Source organism: Eriocheir sinensis, chromosome 48 (genome assembly GCF_024679095.1).
Source record: "Eriocheir sinensis breed Jianghai 21 chromosome 48, ASM2467909v1, whole genome shotgun sequence".
Classification (NCBI taxonomy): domain Eukaryota; kingdom Metazoa; phylum Arthropoda; class Malacostraca; order Decapoda; family Varunidae; genus Eriocheir; species Eriocheir sinensis.
Window position 1 is genome coordinate 9113447 of NC_066556.1, and position 20290 is coordinate 9133736.

The window sequence follows — 20290 nt, forward strand, 5'->3', positions numbered from 1 at the left end:
CAGATGAAGAGGGACCAAAGCAGATTATCTCATTTATCACTTAAAAAAGATAAAGAATAAACTTTTATAGGTGGTCGACGTATCACTTCTTCTTCAGTGTTTTTAGAAGGCTGTCGAGTGTCGACGTATCATGATAGTGAGTCGACAAAAGACACGGTACCGTTTGTTAGTAAACAAAGCCCGCGCCCGGGGGGTGAGTGGCCAGTCAGCCGTCAACAACAGGCAGATAACACGAGTTGTCAGCCAGTCTCCGCTTCCCCGCCTCGCAATTCACGTCCCAGGACAGTCATCATGTCGGCACCACTCGCTCGTTCTGTGCTGGTGACGGGGTGCAGCAGGGGCCTCGGCCTTGAGATGGTCCGCCAACTCGCCGCCGCCGAGAACCCTCCACAGGTTATAATAGCAACCTGCAGGAACCCCGACAAGGCTGGGGTGAGTGGGCCACGTGTTACTCTACTGTACTCAGTTCTCTTAAAACAGGGTAGGCCTAGTGGTGCTGCCAGCTCTAATAGCATCGACGGGCTTGAACTGTCCTTACCGCACCACCTGAATCTGTGATAAATTCAGGGAGCGTCGCCTTCATAATTTACTCTTGTCGGAGAACTTCAAAATTCAATCCATACTTTAATTGGTTTATTTATGCAACATATCCTTTTGTAATGACATATCATTCCAGTGCTGCCTGAGTAAAACACGTAAATCCCTTTAATAATAACTAATAGCTAATAACTAATAAATAATAGCTGTCTCCTTTGTTGTAAAAAAAAAAAAGCAAAAGTACGCTATAATTGAACCATCACTTTACTTGAGGATACCACTGAGCCGTTTTTTGAGAAGGGTTTGCTCGTTGTCTCTTTTGTAGGAGTAACTACTGTAGAACATTTGTGGATTCCTTTTTTTCACTTAAGGTGGGGTTGTAAATGGTCGGCCTGAAAAATTTTTTTTTTGTTATTTTTGGCTTTTAAAATTCTGTGAATTTTTAGCTTTCTTTTGGTATATGAATGAATCTGATGACAAAATAATACAATGGTATGCAACATGCAATGCAACGTGCTGCAATGAGTTTCCGCGCGGCGCTACGGGCTACAATCCATGTTTTCTCCCCTTTTTAATTATAGGAATTTTTTTCCTTCGTCTGTCATGAAACTCTTAGGTTCTCTCTCATCGCTGGCTAAAAAAATGGAAAATTTTAGCACTCAAAATTATATTTTTATATTTATCCATAACAATAATTTTCTTTTCATAAATCCAACAAAAGACTATTTCAGATGCCCCGCAATGCGTGCCGAATAAATTATAACTAACCAAATCTAACTTTACGTAACTCAAGGTGGCAACCCCAACTCAGACTCTATTCCCATTGTTTTCCGCTTTGAGCACTCTCATTTTACGGCGAACAAAGGGAACCCACGCTCACGTCTTCGACTTGTACAAAAAGAGCATCCATTTATGATGGGAACTGAAAGTCTCAGAACACAACTCTGACAGTACTTTACCACATTACACATGATCAATGAAAGCGAACCCGTCCATCCAAAACAGCCATGCTGTCAGTAAACCAATCAGCTGCACGGAACTGTCAGGCTCCTGGTGGATCCTCCTTAAGGGGGGGGGTGGACTCTCGCCACTGAAGGTCGGCGTGACTATAGTCGACCAAGTTGGTCTCTCATACATACACACACACACGCACAAGAGACCAACTTGGTCGACTATAGTCACGCCGACCTTCAGTGGCGAGTCCCCCGTTTTAGGAGGATCCACGTATCTCTGGAGCCTGACAGTCCCGTGCAGCTGATTAGTTTACTGACAGCATGGCTGTTTTGGATGGACGGGTTCGCTTTCATTGATCATGTATTATGTGGTCAAGTACTGTCAAGAGTTGTGTTCAGAGACGTCCAGTTCTCATCATAAATGGATGCTCTCTTTGTACAAGTCGAAGACGTGAGCGTGGGTTCCCTTTGTTCGCCGTAAAATGAGAGTGCTCAAAGCGGAAAACAATGGGAATAGAGTCTCAGTTACGGTTGCCACCTTGAGTTACGTAAAGTTAGATTTGGTTAGTTATAATTTATTCGGCACGCATTGCGTCTGAAATACGCAGCGCAGGACGGGACATGGCGGCGGTGGCGGCGGCGGTCCAGCCGGTGTTGCGAGAAGTACCTCCTCGAAGAAATAAGTCGCTGTGATGTTCAATACGCATGCACACTGGGGGAATACACAGCAGGAAAAACATTAATTTGCCTGGTTTTGTTCTAGTTTGTCCACTTGTTATCTTTGTGAGCGGTGAGTGAAATATAGAAACAGCAAGTTGAACCTCTCTGCGATCTGCGAGCTATTTTGCGGCTGAGGCGGCGGGTGCACAACATGCATTGAAAAGTCAGTTATTTAGTGATTTCCGAAAAAGTAGGTTTCGTTTAGTCGGCGCAACATCTGTGGTCATATGCCGGAGAGAGACAGAAGGGGAAGGAATTATAGGAGAAGGGATCAGATCCCAGGAGACGGGACACAACCCTAGATTAATATCTGGTACCCATTCACTGCTATAGGTGGACAGGGGCGTAGGGTATCGGAAAAGCCGCTCAAATTTTTTCCACTTCGCCCGGGAATCGAACCCGGGCTCTCTCGGTTGTGAGCCGAGTGTGCTAACCACAGCACCACGAAGCCCCGTGATTTCCGGAGAAAAATACTATCTCCATAATAAACAGGATCATGTTTTGTCCAGAAATAAGCAGTCAGCATCTCGAAATTAGTAGGCTACTCTCTCGTGAATAATCCCCTTAATTTAATTTAGATTCAAATAAAAATGTTCTGAAATCCGAAAAAAATCGAAATCCGCAACACTTTCGGTCCTAGGAATTTCGAATAAGGGATTCTCAACCTGTATTAGTATTTCTGCTGCTTTATATCACACCTTTCTCTCTCTCTCTCTCTCTCTCTCTCTCTCTCTCTCTCTCTCTCTCTCTCTCTCTCTCTCTCTCGTTTCTAGGTGTGACAAAGTGGGCAGGTACTGAGAGATCTTTATTCCCGGTAATTAGGTGTGGGCGAGAACGACTGTAATTTGTGAAAGCTGCTGTCAGAGGAAGCAGAGGACGGAGGAGAAAGAGGTGGAGAGAACACACACACACACACACACACACACACACATTATCCACGACACCTGGATTATGTATAGACTCTTGACAGTCAGCGCTCCCATGGGAGCTGGAATAAAGAGCGACGCTGCCGTGTCTTTTCTCCCTGAGTGACAGATCCATTTTGGTGTTCTCGAGGCCAATGAACACGATAGACTTGGAGCGTTACAACATCAATTCCTTATATAACGGATCCGCTATGTATACAATAATTTCGGCGATATATTAATCTCCCGGAAACCACACGGGAAAACAATGTAATTAGCTCTGATGGTGATTATGGAGTGGGTGAAGCTTAATGGAGATGGGGGTGGTCTGGTTGAGTTCCCAGTAGGTGCTAATAGGCCATGGACAATGTATATTTATGCTACATTGCCTTATATTTATATGCATATGTACAATAAATATATTACCCATAAAGGCTGTGGAAAGGCGAGACGGTAAATTCACACAGGGAGCAGGATGTTGTCGGGCCACTGTCTTATATTCGAGTGGAAGGCTTTGTGCCTCAAGTGTACTTCGTTACGTGAGTTTCGTGTCGATGCTTCGATGCTTCGGCACGTGACGTCACTTTTGCCACGTCAGCCAGGATTGCCGGTGTAAAAAAAATTTCCCATGATTTACCGTCGCAAATTTGAATTTAAATAACTTTATTATTTACCCGATTTGCATTGACCCCAAATAGTGTATAATTTCTCCCTACTAACATAAATGATTTAACGGGAGGTAATTTTACATAAAAATTTCCGACAGTATCCTTTCTGAGTTACATAGGTTCTTGGATTCGAGCGTAAGGTATTGAGCAAACGTCAGGTCCTATCTAAAGGATATCATGTCCATGTCACTAGCGTTATGTACACACACACACACACACACACACACACACACACCTTTGAGCTCCGATACGTAGTGCAGTGGTTAGCGCGCTCGCCTCAACCGAGAGGTCACGGGTTCGATTCTCGGGCGGAGTGAAAACGAATGGACAGTTTCCTTTAATCAGTAACCCATGTCCACCCAGCAATGCATGGGTACTAGGTGTCAGTTGTGAGCTCGCTCATTCGGGGAGGGTACCGGCTGACGATCGCTAGTCTATCGCGCACACACACACACACACACACACACACTTCTGTTCTGCCGCACGCAGTCCATTAACAGCAGCAGCAGCAGCTGAACAAATACCCTCGCTATAGAACAAAAGATCATCTGATGTCTTTTTTTAATTATTTTTGCCTATGCATGTAGCCTATTCCTATAATGTGTTTCTCACTCTCCTCTCCGTTACTCAGGAGCTGCAGGCCTTGGCGCAGGCTCACCAGCAGGTCAAGATCATGAAATTGGGTAAGTTGACAAGGAACAGTAAAGCAGTGTCGAGTTTTATGAATTTAGAATAATAGAAAGATTATGGTGAGGCAAAGTGAAGGAATGAGTAATGTTGAGATGAATAAGAGCGCTCTTTCGATCGAGAGGTTTCCTGCTGTCTGTACAATAAGGGTGTATCTCGTTAGAATAAATGAGATGTATGGTGATCGAATGTCAAATATTGATTTCTGTTGCAATATCAATTAAGATTATAATAATATTATGAAACACTTACTTGGTTTCAAGCACAACCAAGGAGTACTTGCACTAGTTCAGTTAGATGACTGAGTACTTGTTCTTGGCTTTGAGCTTTCGTTATCTACTGGTACTCAAGTACTGTCGGTTGCACTTAAACCCAAGCCTACTGTATACACGCTCATGTATAGTTACCCGTTTTTTTTATTAAATACACCCTATCATACTGTATCGTGAAAAAAAAAATATTTAGGCAATAATTAAATAAAAAAAAGTCAGCAATGAGAAGGTTTCTTCACGATTAATTCTCCAGGATAATATTAATAGTGTGAAAATAACAATAGTTTTTGTATAACCGAAGGGCACACTGGGTTTTAAGTCAATTTTGACGCTCATACCCGCATGTACTTGCCACCCGTCACCTCAGATTAAAATCACTTGATTTATGCACGGCCAGCCGCTTGGAGACGATTGGGACTTCTTAATGATTAATCTAACTCTACATGTGAGTAAAAAAAAAAATAATAATAATAAATAAAAAAAAAAGTTTTTCTATTTGGATTGTTCTGATCGCAGCCGATTTAAATAGGCCATGGCCACCACACCCAAAGTAAATACATAAGGCAGAGTCCCGTGGAACTCTTATTCGATACTCTTAAAGGATCACATTTATAAGGTTTTCTGCAAACACACACTCAAGAAAGACTCGCTTCCTTGACATGGTTTTCATATACGCCCTGAGACCTGAGTCTACCCTGAACCGTAGATAGTTCAAATTGATGCTATCTTCAGGGAGTGACTTTTGACAGACGTGCAGGACTACGGGTCTCTGCCGCGCCTGGCGAGCGAGGTGAAGGAGGCTGTGGGGGACGCGGGCCTCAACCTGCTGGTGAACAACGCCGGCATCAAGGAATCGCGTTCTGACCAGTCCTACGGCGCCTCGTTGGACGATCTGGAGCCACAAATGTTCCGAAATGTCCTCGAGACCAACACCCTCGCTCCCCTCATGATCATCAAGGTAAGGAGTCAGCAGGTGTGGCGGTGATTGGACCGTGTTTGTACATGACTTCGTAACACCAATTTTGTCTGAAGACTGACTTTTTAGGCCAAGGGTATGTTTCGTCATGGTCTCATTATTAGTATAATGGTAAATTAACTCTCTCTCTCTCTCTCTCTCTCTCTCTCTCTCTCTCTCTCTCTCTCTCTCTCTCTCTCTCCGGCACCCCCCTTAGGCGTTGCTACCCCAGCTAAGAGTGGCGGCGACGGTGGGTGGTGCAATGGGTGTGTCTCGAGCGGCGGTGATCAACGTGTCTTCCATCATGGGCAGCATGGGCACGTTCATGGAGAAGCCGGACCTGTATGCTTACCGGGCCAGCAAGGCAAGTATGGGGTCCTCCCCGCTCTGAACATGTCTCGTTGGCTCCTTAGAGTTTTACTGTATCCTCCTTTCTCACCATCTTTAAACCGGCGTCACACTGGAGCAAATCTGGTGAGCACGAGCTTTTGTTGGCAGCTTTTGCTCGCGGGATGGCTTGCTCGCGAGCTTTTGCTCCTGCGTTTAGCTCGCCGTTTGGAAAGGGAGCAGCTCGGCGAGCCGCGACCAGGCAGTCAAATGAGCTCTTTGGTGCACCGATATGTCAATAATATATATTGCCTAGTGTGTGGGTTTTCTTGTGCCTTGTTTTGCTTCCCCTCAGCGGTGGGAGGCCTGTGTGTGTGGCGTCCCATAAGGAGCGAGTCTCGACATGTTCTGGCTTTCACCAACTTGTGTTTAAGCACGCCGCCTGAGTGCCCGGTGTTGGTGGGTTACGGGGGTGGCGTAACATTACTTTTCCATGGATATATCCAAGGTCTAATTGTTGTATATAACGCTTCTTTTTCAGTCATTTTCCTTCCTTAACGTTTCGCTGTATGCTTCTACTTCGTTCGTTTTGTTATATCACTTAAAATTCCATTCTGCCATAGCCTCCTCCTCCTCCTCATTCCCAATACTCAACTTGTCGCTTCTCTTTATGGTTTGTTGCATCACCTCTCTCCTTGCTTTCTTGTTTTTACCTCTCATGTCTGGTGCTTGGTTAATTAACTCATCCTCACGCCCAGTACACACCACTACCATCACCACCACTGACAAAACCTTGACACAGGTATTAGGTACTCTACAATCGTCCCCACGTCTGACAGCATCACCACTCACCACCTGTAATCTCATCACCACCATCAACCATGCACCAAAAACTGACTCACTACACATCCTCATGCCCCATACCACCATCACATCCATCTATGTACTCACCATTACGACGAACACAACTTGCCTCCCAACAGGCCGCCGTCAACATGGTGACGAGGACTCTTGCGTCGGACCCCGCAGCAGCGGCGGGCGTGTTGTGTGTGTCGGTGCACCCCGGGTGGGTCCGCACCGATATGGGGGGAGGCGAAGCACCGCTGAGCAAGCAGGAAAGTGTCTCACAAATGCTTCGCGCCTTCTCCACCCTCAAGGAGAAGCACAACGGCCTCTTCATCTCCTATGACGGAACCGTTTTACAGTTTTGATGATCGTGCCATGCTGCTGGTCGTGGCTTTTCAACATGGAACTGTCATCTGTCAGAGGAGTTTCATATAACACAAGTATTGGATAAAATATAATGTTAGCATAATGAATACTTGTTTCCTTATCTAACACTTATGGCAGCTGACTATATAAATTTAATTAGCTGGCAAGAAGCTTTAGTGGTACTGTAACGACTTCCTATTTCAGCCTATTCTGTCAGGGGATGCTTTTTAGAAGTGACTGAAATGTAGGAGTTTTAAAAAGACTGACCTGGTATGTATGGAAGGTCTTCTGTGGGCACAGGTAGCGTCCCCTGACAAAAGTAAATTGAATGAGTCCCTTACGAGAGAGAGAGAGAGAGAGAGAGAGAGAGAGAGAGAGAGAGAGAGAGAGAGAGAGAGAGAGAGAGAGAGAGAGAGAGAGAGAGAATGTTGTACTGTGCCCAGAAACGTATGGTAAAGGTGTGTAAAGATGTGCGAGTGTGTCCAGGTGTGTATGGGTGTGTTTACGAGGGCGACAGATGTGTGTGGGTGCGTTTACGAGGGCGACAGGTGTGTGTATAGGTGTTTACGAGGGCAACAGGTGTGTGTATAGGTGTTTACGAGGGCAACAGGTGTGTGTATAGGTGTTTACGAGGGCAACAGGTGTGTGTATAGGTGTTTACGAGGGCGACAGGTGTGTGTATAGGTGTTTACGAGGTCGACAGGTGTGTATAGGTGTTTACGAGGGACAGGTGTGTGTAGGTGTTTACGAGGGCGACAGGTGTGTATAGGTGTTTACGAGGGAGACAGGTGTGTGTAGGTGTTTACGAGGGAGACAGGTGTGTGTAGGTGTTTACGAGGGCGACAGGTGTGTGTAGGTGTTTACGAGGGAGACAGGTGTGTATAGGTGTTTACGAGGGAGACAGGTGTGTGTAGGTGTTTACGAGGGCGACAGGTGTATAGGTGTTTACGAGGGAGACAGGTGTGTGTAGGTGTTTACGAGGGCGGCAGGTGTGTGTATAGGTGCTTACGAGGGCGACAGGTGTGTGTATAGGTGTTTACGAGGGAGACAGGTGTGTGTAGGTGTTTACGAGGGCGGCAGGTGTGTGAAGGTGTTTACGAGGGCGACAGGTGTGTGTAGGTGTTTACAAGGGCGACAGGTGTGTGTAGGTGTTTACAAGGGCGACAGGTGTGTGTAGGTGTTTACAAGGGCGACAGGTGTGTGTAGGTGTTTACGAGGGCGACAGGTGTGTGTAGGTGTTTACGTGGGCGACAGGTGTGTGTGGGTGTGTTTACGAGGGCGAGAGGTGTGTAGGTGTGGTTACGAGGGTGACAGGTGTGTGGGTGTGTAGGGTAAGGTGGGGTAAGATGCCCCCCTGGGGTGAAAGGCCCCCCTTGGTTTTGTCTTTCTTTCTTTATATTCTCAACCAGTCACATGATCAAGTAGGCAACGCCAACTCTCTGTGCTCACAGGAACTACTGGAGTAAACAATGGACAGTTGCTCTGGCCACAAGGGGACATTTCTTCTTTTTGACTAATTTTCAATGATTTTAATGATACCTAATCAACGACAAAGAACTGTAGAGTTAGCCTGATGGCTATGGATACTTGGTTTAAGATGTCTAGACCATATTGCATGTGATTATACTCTGCCTACTTACTTGTACGAAAGATGGTGACATTTTGTGTATATACGAGTTGCCAGGGTAAGAAGCCCCCTGTGCCTGTGGTTTAAGTTGCCCACAGGGAGGCCTTTTACCCCACATGTGGGTCTTTTACCCCATTATCAGCAACAAAGAAAAAAACTCCATCTCCAGCTTCGTCTGATAAGGATGAATGGCCTTGTTTGGTGTGTGGGGAACCATTTGCTAATAGCAGACCTTCAGAAAAATGGGTCCAGTGTCGGGGTTGTAGAAATTGGTCACATGCAGAATGCACAACTGGAGTAGGCCTAGATCTGTATGTAAGTCAAAACTGTGAGTCTGATTAGGCATTACAGTATTGCTATAAAAAAAATAGCAATACTGTAATGTCTATTCAGACTCGCAGTTTTGACATACCTAAAGATCTAGGCCTACTCCAGTTGTGCTTTATGCATGTTTAAGTTTTTGAAAGGCATTCATAAGCGAATACTTTTGAGTTTGAGACTATAAGGAAGTTGGTGTTTTTAACTTTCAGATATCAATATTCAACAGAAAGGACATATTTTATCAAATTAATTGAATATTTAGTTCCATATATTTTTCATGAAAGTAGATGTTCCTTTTGTTACAAAAATTCAGAAGAAAGGGAAGCTAGTTTAATATTGCTAGTCTAAAAGAAGGGGATACCTTTTAGAAAATCAATTAATTGCTTAGTTTTACATTCTATTCATTAGGAGACACAAATCTGACTGTGTTCCTATATTTCACATCGAGATTTATAGGGCATAGTTCTCAAAAAGGGAATACAATTTATATTTTTTTAATGTGAAAAATTTTTTTTCCTTGTTTCTGTGAGTTTTATTATTGTAAACCAGAGTGGGGTAAAAGGCCTACCCAGTGGGCTTCTTACCCCACATGCGGGGTATGAAGCCCCCTTTATTATTTTTTTTGAATTGTCATTATAATAGTCAAAATCATAATGAGTGGATATAATATATTCCATAGATAGGCCTTAGCCTAAGCTTTCATCAGAACTTTTTTTTTTTTAATTCTATTGCAAAAAATGTGGCTACAACAGCCAATCTCCCTCAAGAGGGGCAACTTACCCCACCTTACCCTATATACGAGGGTAACAGATGTGTATAAGTGTGTTTACGTGGGCGACAGGTGTGTAGGTGTGTTTACGTGAGTGTAAGTGTGTTTACGAGGGCCACAGGTGTGAGTAGGTGCTGTCTGGCCTTCCCTACCTCCCCCGGGAACAGAAGAATTAAGAGGGTCCCCAGATTGGTAATTTTAGCGCATCTAGGGCACAGCCATCTCTATATAAAGATGGCTTTGATCTAGGGATAAATCTGTTGAATATGTCTCCATGGGAATATTTTGGGGAATTCTGGTCGTGTTTAGTGATAATTTAGGGATTTATGACGTGGTCGCCTCTCTAAATATTACCAAAACAGCAGAGCTAAGTGGCCATTTGTTTTGTGAACTATATTTTGTATCGTGAATTTTCATTGGCTTATGGAGTCAGCCAAACTGACGCGTCGACCAATCACCGTCCAGTCACGCTGAGGGTGCGGTCGACCACCATCATCATCATCATCATCTTCTTCTTCTTTTGACCTGTGACGCTTTGTATCGCTTCTTAGGTCCTCCTTTCGTTCTTTTTTTCTTCTTTTTTCACTTGTACACACTTTTCTTTTCAGTATTACATCACTTTCTTAAGCACTTTCTCCTGAACTCAGGTTTTCTGTCCTTTTCTTTCCCTGAACTACTTGCCTATGTGCTTTGCTATTTTCCGCTATTACACTTTTCACTCCACTTTCACTGCTCAGATCTTTTTTCCCAGCAACATGCCAAGAAAATTTTTGTGTGGGGTATTAATTTCACTGCTTCCTCCTCACTGCCATATAGTCCTAACACGGTACTTATTCCTATCCTTAGTTGTATAATCACACTCTGTACTGCCTGGGGGTTAGGATGGCATGCTCCTCCCTTCTCCTTTGTTGTTTTACTTGCAACAATAAACTATCAATCCGTCTTCCTCCTCCAATCTGCTATGCCACTCCTCTTCCCCAATAATTTCCAAAAAGTTACTTGAAAAAATTCTGGAAGGAAAGACAAATAGTTCAGAAGACTAAAACACAAGTGCAAAATCAGTGAAAAAAAGATGTGAAGTGAGAACTGAAGAAGAAAATTAGAGTTGAAGCACGAGAACATTGACATCAGATCATGTTTAATTTGTGCATGTATAGTTTTATCTGTTTCACTAACTGTAAATTTTTGTTGTATTGGAAGGCATCTAGGAATATTTCTCTAACTAATTTGTTGTCAGTGCTTAAGGCATGTTTGGTGTAGGTTGATTGAACAGAAAATCCAGGAGCCGTTGCAAAGGCTTATCACGGCCCCACGGGACCACCTGCTGATTTCCCTCACACACAGAAATACGCACCCACCCAGTAAGTTCATGAATTTGTATTTTTGGAAATTTCTATGCAATGTAGTCCCATCAAGGTCATGCAAAAATGTGAATAAAGCCATATGTTAAGCGTACTGGCAACAGGATGTCATGACATTCTATATTGCAACAAATAATGGGCCTAATGTAAATACTTTAGCCGCGGCATGTTATGAGTGTCATTTCCTTGAGAGTATTGTTTGAAGGGTTTTGAGCAAAGGAATAATAGGAATGTATAAGTGTAACTAATGTATGGTTGCTAAGCAAGAGAATTGAGGCATATAGCTGCGTACACGGATTTGAACCGAGCTGCTCATGCAGGCTACCCAGAGCCCCGTCCACACACTGTCCGCCGCAGACACTGACTAAAGCGAGGGTTTTGCTCGTCCACCACTCGCTCAGTCGCCTCTGACTCGCTTTTGTATGTGTATGCGGTGGACAGTGTATGCCCATGAGGACAGGACAGGACTTGAGTACATGAAGGTATAGGATACCAATATATAGGGGTCTAGCTTTTTTTTAGGCTTTATATCTTTAATAGTTTAGAAAGTTGAAGCAATGGGATATTTTATGATGTAGATAGGCTCATCACTCCCCATTTTCCTTTATGAACAAAATTTGGAAAATGTTAAGATCTTTGCCTGTCTTACTGTGGGGAATGAAACTTTTTTTCTGGTTGATATAAATGTGCCAGGGAGCTTCGAGTAGCTTCCAGAAACTTAATGGTGTAACTGGCAGGCCAAATTCGGAGGAGATTTAAGGAGATAAAACAAGAAGATTATGACCACTTGGACTTCTCGGTGCCATTTAATGCGGAGAAGTGTCACCCTGCTTCTCTGGCTGGACTATATAAATGCTTCTCTTTTCTGAATGATAAAGCTCCACCAGATTTGGTGTACAGGGAGTGGCAGAAGCAGGCAATTGAAGGAACTAAAATCATGAAAGATAAAGAAACTGATCTTCAGTTCTGGAGAGAGAGACTGACTAAAAAAAACCCACAAGTGGTGAGCTTAAGTACAGGAATCTTTGGAAAGTAATTGAGTGCATGATGTCACTACCATGTGCAAATGCTCTGGTGGAAAGACTTTTTAGCAACTTGAAAAAATTGAAAGTAACGGTAGAAACTCACAGAAAAGAGAAACTATTGCATGGAAAACAGGGAATGGCCTCACTTGGGATCACTGCTGATGAACTTTCTGTACATGATCATCCAAAAATGTTAAAACTTTTGTGAAATGTTAAAAGCAATGCTACAGACAGTAAAGCCCATGAAATCATTGCTGAAAAACTAAAGTCATAAATTTTGTCATGAATTGTGAAATAGAAACATATGTAATTTGTAACTATGGAGTAGTAGTATTCATTTTTGCCAACAAGCTAGTGTCACAAGGGATTACCTGACCTATTTTGATAATTTACCCAGAAATTATTTTTTTATGCAAGTGATTTTTTTTTGTTGCTGAGTACTATAAGTGGAAATTTAAGAAAAAGTAGAAAACTAACATTTCTTGTATATTACATGACTGCATTTTTGCTGAAAAGTAAAATAATGACAATTTTTTTTTACCATACTGACATGTTTATACCTTACAAATTGGATGTGGATACAGTACTAGTCACTCATGTTACCATATCTGTAACTTTGAGAATGTTAAGCTGTTGCCAAGATGAGGAGTGTGTGTCTCAGAGAAGTTACTGGTAAGAAAATGCTTTATTTTCTTTCTACTTAACCAACATATTTATACGTATTGTACCTTGTAAACTAGAAGGATATACTAGTCACTTATGTTGCATTGCTTAGAAAGGGTTTAACTGTTGCCAAGGTGGGAAGTGTGTGTCCCAGAAATGCCACTCTGGTGGGATGCATTATTATTATTACTTATATTTATTATTTATTTATGCCAAAGGAATATATACCAAAGCTTACTGTATGTTGAAAAAATAAACCTAATCAGTATTAAACTTCTAGTATTGTTTTACGTTTTCATAAAAAATATGTCTTTCTTGGATATATGTGTATTTGTTTTTTCTAATCTGGGGACTTTTTGTCCAATCTAGGGATATTTCAGCTGAAGTCTAGGGAATTACTGATCAGCCTTTGAGAGAGCAATGATACCCCATTAACAGTCATCACTCACCAGCACAGCCAGTCAGCCAGGCTTGGGGAACTAACTGGGCAGTCCGCTGCAGCACAAACAATCGTCAACAACAACAAAAGCTGCCACCATGTCGGCACCACTCACTCGTTCTGTGCTGGTGACGGGGTGCAGCAGGGGTCTTGGCCTTGAGATGATCCGCCAACTCACTGCTGCCGAGAACCCTCCACAGGTTATAATAGCAACCTGCAGGAACCCCGACAAGGCTGCGGTGAGTGGGCCACTTGTTACTCTACTTTAGTCCTCTTAAAATAGGGTAGGCCTAGTGGTGCTGCCAGCTCTAATAGCATCAACACACACACACACACACACACACACACACACACACACAATGTTCTTTTCTGTTCTGCCAGACACAGCCCATTAACAGCAGCAGCAGCTCAACAAATACCCTTGCTATACAATAAAGGATCACCTGATGTCTGTTCTTTTTGTCTGTGCATGTATTCCTATCTATGTGTTCCTCACTCTCTCCTCTCCGTTACCCAGGAGCTGCAGGCCTTGGCGCAGGCTCACCAGCAGGTCAAGATAATGAAATTGGGTAAGTTGAGTGATAAGAATTTAGAGTGATAGAAAGATTTAAGTGAGGCAAAGTGAATGAATGAGTAATGTTGAGATGGATAAGAGTGCTCTTTCAAATAAGAGGTTTCCTGCTGTCTGTGCAATAAGGGTGTATCTCGTTAGTATAAATGAGATGTACGGTGATTGTATGTCAGATATTGATTACTGTTGCAAAATTAATTAAAATAGGCATACCTCGGTTTACGAGTTTAATTCATTCTGGAATTTTGCTCGCAAACCAAAACACACGTAAACCAAAACGAATTTCCCCATTTAAATTAATGGGAATCCAATTAATGCATCCCATATCCCCCCCAAATATTAACAAAAAATAATTTAAAAGTATGTTATTTTATACAGAATAAAAGTAATTTTACAAACAACTAGCAATGATAATATATATATATATATATATATATATATATATATATATATATATATATATATATATATATATATATATATATATATATATATATATATATATATATATATGAGAGTATAATAATATAATATCTAAATAATATAGTGCTGAAAACACAAAGATTGCACACTAGAGCACAAACGTACGTGGACATAAGCGTGCAGTGCTACCTCTGCGAGTGTGCAAAGTGGACTTAGGCGGTGTCACACTGAGGGTTCTCTTTCAACCGTAGGAGCTAGGAGCAACCGCGGTTGCCCGTACGGCCAACCAGGAGTGAATTGTTGGTTTGGGTAAACACTCCTGTCCTCCCATCTTTGAAGCCATAATCGTACCCACAACGGCTTTTTGTTTCCAATTAACTTCAGCAACAAATCCATAATTTGAGTGACAGCAGGACAAGCCACAACAGCCCTTACTTTTGCAAACGGCCCCATGAAGAGAACAAAGAGAGGAGGGCCTAAGAAGCGAAACAAACTGTTACAGGTCTAAAAAAGATGATGTGAATTCAGGGCGACTGGTATGTTTACATTGTGGATATCGGCAACCGACCTTGATCATGTGTGACGCGTGTCATCTGGTAATCAAGGATGACCCCCTTTTCTTGAGACTTTTTCACCTCCCTCCCATGATCTGCCAGAGCACTCTTTCTTGTCCATATGACTAGATGAACCAACACAATTTCTCATTTTGTCACTCAAGGACAAAATGTGTTGATTTGGTCACAATTACGATATCTACAGTTCATTAGGAACATTTCCCTAGCTACTTAGCGTCACTACATGTGATGGAATTTCTTAAAATGTCCTTTTTCTCTACAAAATATTGACCAATTGCATCGTTTCACTCTCGTTTCTAATGATGACGATGCTTTCATACCGGAAAGTTCTTACTTATCCTACAATGATGCTTTAAAATGGTCTGTGGTGCAGCAGTAAGACGACAGTATCCTCGTTAACTCTATATCCACCCCCACCTGGCAGGGCTACCTATAGGAAGCTCAAGAAATGGTCATCGCCATAGGGCTAAGGAGGTGTTGCACGGTGTGTTTACCTGTGTTGCCAGCCCCGCCGCGGCTTGCCCCACTCCCCTGAATTCTTGCCAAGAATTAGGGGGACTTCTTTACAATCTGACGTGCCAGAACAAGAAATGCTAGAATTTCGCAAGATCTGAGAAATTCTTGCTCGCGCTAGGGAAATTCTTGATCACCAGATGACGGCTTAAAATTGTAGTTGCCTCTTGCACATACTGCCAATGCGGTTGGAGGAAAAGGCTCAGTGTGATACCAGCTTTAGATTCTATTCCCATTGTTTTCCGCTCTGAGCGCTCTCATTCCAGTTTGACGCCACCTTCAGGGAGTGACTTTTGACAGATGTGCAGGACTATGGGTCTCTGTCGCACCTGGCGAGCGAGGTGAAGGAGGCTGTGGGGGACGCGGGCCTCAACTTGCTGGTGAACAACGCCGGCATCTTGGACTCGTGTCCCACCCAGTCCCACGGCGCCATGCTGGACGACCTGGAGCCACAAATGTTCCGTAATGTCTTCGAGACCAACACCCTCGCTCCCCTCATGCTCATCAAGGTAAGGAGTCAGTAGGTGCAGGGGGTGTGGTGGGGGTTGGGTGAAGGTGTATACACGTGACCTTTGTAACAGGAATTTTGTCTAAACACGGCTTTCTTAGACCCATGATATGATTCATTGTGGTCTCTCCTTTATTGGTAATGGGAAATTCTCTCTCTCTCTTTGGCACCCTTCCTAGGCTCTGCTACCTCAGCTAAGAGTGGCTGCAGCGGCGGGCGGTGCGATGGGCGTGTCTCGAGCGGCGGTGATCAACGTGTCTTCTGACCTGGCCAGCATGGGCATGTTTGTGGAGAAGCAGGATGTGTATGCTTACCGGGCCAGCAAGGCAAGTCATAGATCTTCCCCTGCCATGAACATGTCTCATTGGCGGGTCACTTTGTCGTATCCTTGGTGCTATACTGTACCCTCCTTTCTCTTTACTTTTACCGTGTACGTCTCGATGGCCACTTCAATGCCTAGCTTCACCGCACATATACTATAGTTATACCCGTCCCTGGTTATACCATCGTATCTTCTTCTAGCATTACCTGATAATGTAACTTTTTTGAGATATGCCTTTGTGTACCTTTTCTAGGACACAGTCATTGTCTGCCTTATTGCTGTATCTAAAGTTTCTTTTTCAGTCATTTTCCTTCCTTAACATTTCGCTGTATATTTTTACTTTGTTCATTTTGTTATATCACTTGAAATTCCATTCTGCCATAGCCTCATTGTGCTCACTCCCAACACTCAACTTGTCGCTTCTCTTAACATATGTTATAGGGAATATGTTAAACTTGGAATTACATGTAAACCCTAAAAGAATCAGGGATTTCATGTAATTGCTGTGACTGTCAGGAAATACATGAAATCTCTATATTTTCTTGGGATTTCGTGAAATCACTGGTTTTTAACTCCAGTCATTACGGGAAATCCCTAAAGGTTGGTTTAATATAAAATACAATACCTATAGAACAGTTTGTCAATGATGCACTGACACCTAAATGGTAAAATATATCTGAAGACAAACTATAAGGTAATAAGAAACTAAGAAAAAAATTCATGCAAAATTTTTCATGAGGTTTTTACATATTATGTCAATAATGCACTTTCATTTAAATGATAGAATATGTTGAAATATCATCCTCTGGTATGCGTCTCTTCTTAGTAAGCTTTTCAATATCACAACATTGTAAAACCTCATACTTGTTAAGTAAGTAATAGTCACGGCATACAAATTTCCACTCGTACGCTCATGACTCTGCTCTGCAATATTCAACTTCTTTCAACAGAAAACCCTTTCAACAGGAATTACAAGACTCCAGACTGGAGGCTGCAGAACATGTAACCTCAGACCTTACTATCATTTCTGATTGGGGTAGAAAGAACCTGGTGTCATTCAATGCCTCAAAAACTCAATTTCTCCACCTATCCACTCGACACAATCTTCCAAACACCTATACCCTGTTCTTTGACAACACTCAGCTGTCACCTTATTTTGCACCAAGCATCCTTGGTCAATCCTTAACACAAAATCTTAATTGGAAACTTTGCATCTCCATTGCTAAATCAGCTTCCTCGAGGTTGGGTGTTTTGTATCGTCTCCGCCAGTTCTCCCCTCCACAGATGCTGTCCATATACAAGGGCCTTGTCTGCCCTCGTATGAAGTGTGTGTGTGTGGGAGGGGGGTCCACACACACACAGCTCGCTTGGACAGGGTGGAGTCTAAGGCACTTCGTCTTCACAACTCCCCTACTCTTACTAACAGTCTCCTATCTCTTAAAATTTGTCGCAATGTTGCATGTCTTTCAATCTTCTACTGATATTTTCATGCTGACTGCTCTTCTAAATTTGCTATATGTATAACTGCATGCCTCCTCCCTGCCACGGCACGGCTGCACTCGACTTTCTACTCTTGCTCACCCCTATACTGTCTGTATCCCATATGCAAGAGTTAACCAGCATCTTCATTCTTTTATCCTCTCTACTGATAAACTCTGGAACAGCTTTCCTTTGTCTCTATTTCCTTCTGCCTACAGCTTGATCTCTTTCGAGAGGAGTGTCAAGACACCTCTTCTCCCGAAATTTACCTCTCTTTCGCCTCTTGTTCTGTTTTCTTTTGTTGGAGCAGCGCATGGCGGGCTTTTTTTTGTTGCTACATTGTTTTAGTGCCCTTGAGCGGTTTCCCTATTTGGAAAAAAAAAACAATAATAATAAAACAAAAAAACCCGGCAACTCTTAGATGTAATACTTTCAGCCGTTGTTTTAACTTATAAAATAATTTTGAAATACTGTTCTTTGGGTATCAACACATTTTGCATTCTTCGTATTTTTTTTAAAGTTCGGTTTTAAAATTCTCGACAGGTTCAATCATTATTGTAACGACACAACCACTATGTTTTCGAACACTGTAGAGAGGAGTGAAGTATCACACAAGAGATTCAAATGTCAGTTGGAGAAAAACAATAATGGAGATTACAGTTTGGTCCTTAACAACCATTACACTCATACCCGGCTGTTGGTCCTTACAAATAAAGTGAGATTGCTTAGAGCTCGTCAACAATTAACCATTACGCACATTCAGTAACATCCAAACGGAATTTGTGTATCAAGACACCTTACAAACCAGTGATTTCGCGAAATTCCAGGAAAATATAGAGATTTCATGTATTTGCTGATGGTCACTGCGATTACATGAAATCCCTGATTTTTTTAGAGTTTACGTGTAATCCCTGGTTTCACATTTTCATTTCAGGGATTTACCCCCTAAAAAGGGGGAACGGGCCTTTGTCATGCGACGGCCCGTCGCAGGGGGGAACCCGCCGCTGGCGTGCGGCGGGTGTAGGGATGCCTCCGCCGCCGCCACAGCCACGGGTAATAGCCGGCGAGCAGCGACGGAGGCACGGGCTCTCTGGGCAGGCGCCCAGCAGACACCCGTAGCGGTACTCGTGCGAGCAGCCGACTGGTCGACTTGACCGCGGAGGGGTGGCCCAAAGCGAGGATGACCCCACGGGTCCACCTCGCCTCCGTAGAAGGGCCACCCGGCTGCTCGCCCGAGGAGTGCTGGCGTTCCACTGGTTTCACATATTCCCTGTAACATTATATAGAGTTCAGGTTTGTTGCATCACCTCTCTCCTTGCTTTCTCTGCATTACCTCTCCTTGCTTTCTTGTCTTTACCTCTCATGTCTGGTGCTTGGTTAATTAACTAATCCTCACGCCCAGTACACACCACTACCATCACCACCACTGACAAAACCTTGCCCAACCACCACTACCACCACCACTACTACCACTCACCATCTGTATTCTCATCACCACCATGCACCGAAAACCGAAAACTTTGACTCACTTCACATCATCCTCGTGCCCCATACCACCATCACATCCATCTATGTACTCACCATTACGACGAATACAACTTGCCTCCCAACAGGCTGCCGTCAACATGGTGACGAGGACTCTTGCGTCGGACCCCGCAGCAGCGGCGGGCGTGTTGTGTGTGTCGGTGCACCCCGGGTGGGTCCGCACCGATATGGGGGGAGGCGAAGCACCGCTGAGCAAGCAGGAAAGTGTCTCACAAATGCTTCGCGCCTTCTCCACCCTCAAGGAGAAGCACAACGGCCTCTTCATCTCCTATGACGGAACCGTTTTACAGTTTTGATGATCGTGCCATGCTGCTGGTCGTGGCTTTTCAACATGGAACTGTCATCTGTCAAAAGAGTTTCATATTACACATGTATTGGATAAAATATAATGTTAGCATAATGAATACTTGTTTCCTTATCTAACACTTATGGCAGCTGACTGTATAAATTTAATTAGTTGTCAAGAAGCTTTAACGGTACTGTAACGACTTCCTATTTCAACCTATTCTGTCAGGGGATGCTTCTTAGAAGTGACTGAAATGTAGGAGTTTTAAAAAGACTGACCTGGCATGTATGGAAGGTCTTCTGTGGGCACAGAAAGCGTCCCCTGACAGAGTCCCTCAGGAGAGAGAGAGAGAGAGAGAGAGAGTAGTGCTGTGCCCAGAATCGTATGATAAAGGTGTGTAAAGATGTGCGAGTGTGTCCAGGTATGTGTAGGTGTATTTACGAGGGCGACAGGTGTGTGTGGGTGTGTTTACGAGGGTGACAGGTGTGTGTGGGTGTGTTTACGAGGGTGACAGGTGTGTGTGGGTGTGTTTACGAGGGCGACAGGTGTGTGTGGGTGTGTTTACGAGGGTGACAGGTGTGTGTGGATGTGGGCGACAAGTGTGTGTAGGTGTGTTTATGAGGGCGA

The 20290-nt window shown here is 43.5% G+C and overlaps 3 protein-coding genes and 1 long non-coding RNA gene across 8 annotated transcripts in view; 2 read left to right on the forward strand and 2 right to left on the reverse strand.

Moving 5' to 3' along the window:
- Positions 1 to 7107, reverse strand: part of LOC126981560 (uncharacterized) — a 28319-nt gene extending 21212 nt beyond the window's left edge. The window contains exon 1 of one of the 2 annotated variants that reach the window (XM_050832930.1): positions 6976 to 7107. In XM_050832930.1, the coding sequence (XP_050688887.1) occupies positions 6976 to 6978 (3 nt within the window). In that variant the 5' untranslated portion in view covers positions 6979 to 7107. The remainder of the gene's footprint in view (positions 1 to 6975) is intronic. The other variant, XM_050832929.1, reaches the window with a different exon arrangement.
- Positions 151 to 7343, forward strand: LOC126981564 (C-factor-like). The gene is made up of 5 exons (XM_050832947.1): positions 151 to 432; positions 4415 to 4466; positions 5492 to 5700; positions 5915 to 6061; positions 7008 to 7343. Exons 1-5 carry the CDS (start codon positions 292 to 294, stop codon positions 7233 to 7235), a joined length of 777 nt encoding a protein of 258 aa, XP_050688904.1. The 5' UTR covers positions 151 to 291; the 3' UTR covers positions 7236 to 7343.
- Positions 7137 to 19548, reverse strand: LOC126981567 (uncharacterized). The gene is made up of 3 exons (XR_007733992.1): positions 19414 to 19548; positions 7504 to 7546; positions 7137 to 7283 (listed from the first exon to the last, which is right to left on the reverse strand). It is a non-coding gene; the product is annotated as an uncharacterized LOC126981567 (long non-coding RNA).
- On the forward strand, positions 11172 to 19781 carry LOC126981563 (C-factor-like). 4 transcript variants are annotated; one of them, XM_050832946.1, is made up of 7 exons: positions 11298 to 11314; positions 12924 to 13011; positions 13455 to 13680; positions 13959 to 14010; positions 15824 to 16032; positions 16211 to 16357; positions 19446 to 19781. In XM_050832946.1, exons 3-7 carry the CDS (start codon positions 13540 to 13542, stop codon positions 19671 to 19673), a joined length of 777 nt encoding a protein of 258 aa, XP_050688903.1. In that variant the 5' UTR covers positions 11298 to 11314; positions 12924 to 13011; positions 13455 to 13539; the 3' UTR covers positions 19674 to 19781. The 4 variants fall into 4 exon arrangements, with proteins under 4 accessions (XP_050688900.1, XP_050688901.1, XP_050688903.1 ...); XM_050832943.1 differs by lacking the exon at positions 12924 to 13011 and having other exon boundaries at positions 11172 to 11314; XM_050832944.1 differs by lacking the exon at positions 12924 to 13011 and having other exon boundaries at positions 11257 to 11314; positions 13372 to 13680.
- Positions 19782 to 20290: the final 509 nt, after the last annotated feature.

Coding starts and splice junctions, on each gene's coding strand:
- LOC126981563 (XM_050832943.1), top strand. CDS start 13,540: ATGTCGGCACCACTCACTCGTTCTGTGCTGGTGACGGGGTGCAGCAGG. Junction 16,033..16,210: donor CTCCCCTCATGCTCATCAAG/GTAAGGAGTCAG, acceptor CACCCTTCCTAG/GCTCTGCTACCTCAGCTAAG. Junction 16,358..19,445: donor ATGCTTACCGGGCCAGCAAG/GCAAGTCATAGA, acceptor GCCTCCCAACAG/GCTGCCGTCAACATGGTGAC.
- LOC126981564 (XM_050832947.1), top strand. CDS start 292: ATGTCGGCACCACTCGCTCGTTCTGTGCTGGTGACGGGGTGCAGCAGG. Junction 433..4,414: donor GGAACCCCGACAAGGCTGGG/GTGAGTGGGCCA, acceptor TCCGTTACTCAG/GAGCTGCAGGCCTTGGCGCA. Junction 4,467..5,491: donor GGTCAAGATCATGAAATTGG/GTAAGTTGACAA, acceptor GACTTTTGACAG/ACGTGCAGGACTACGGGTCT.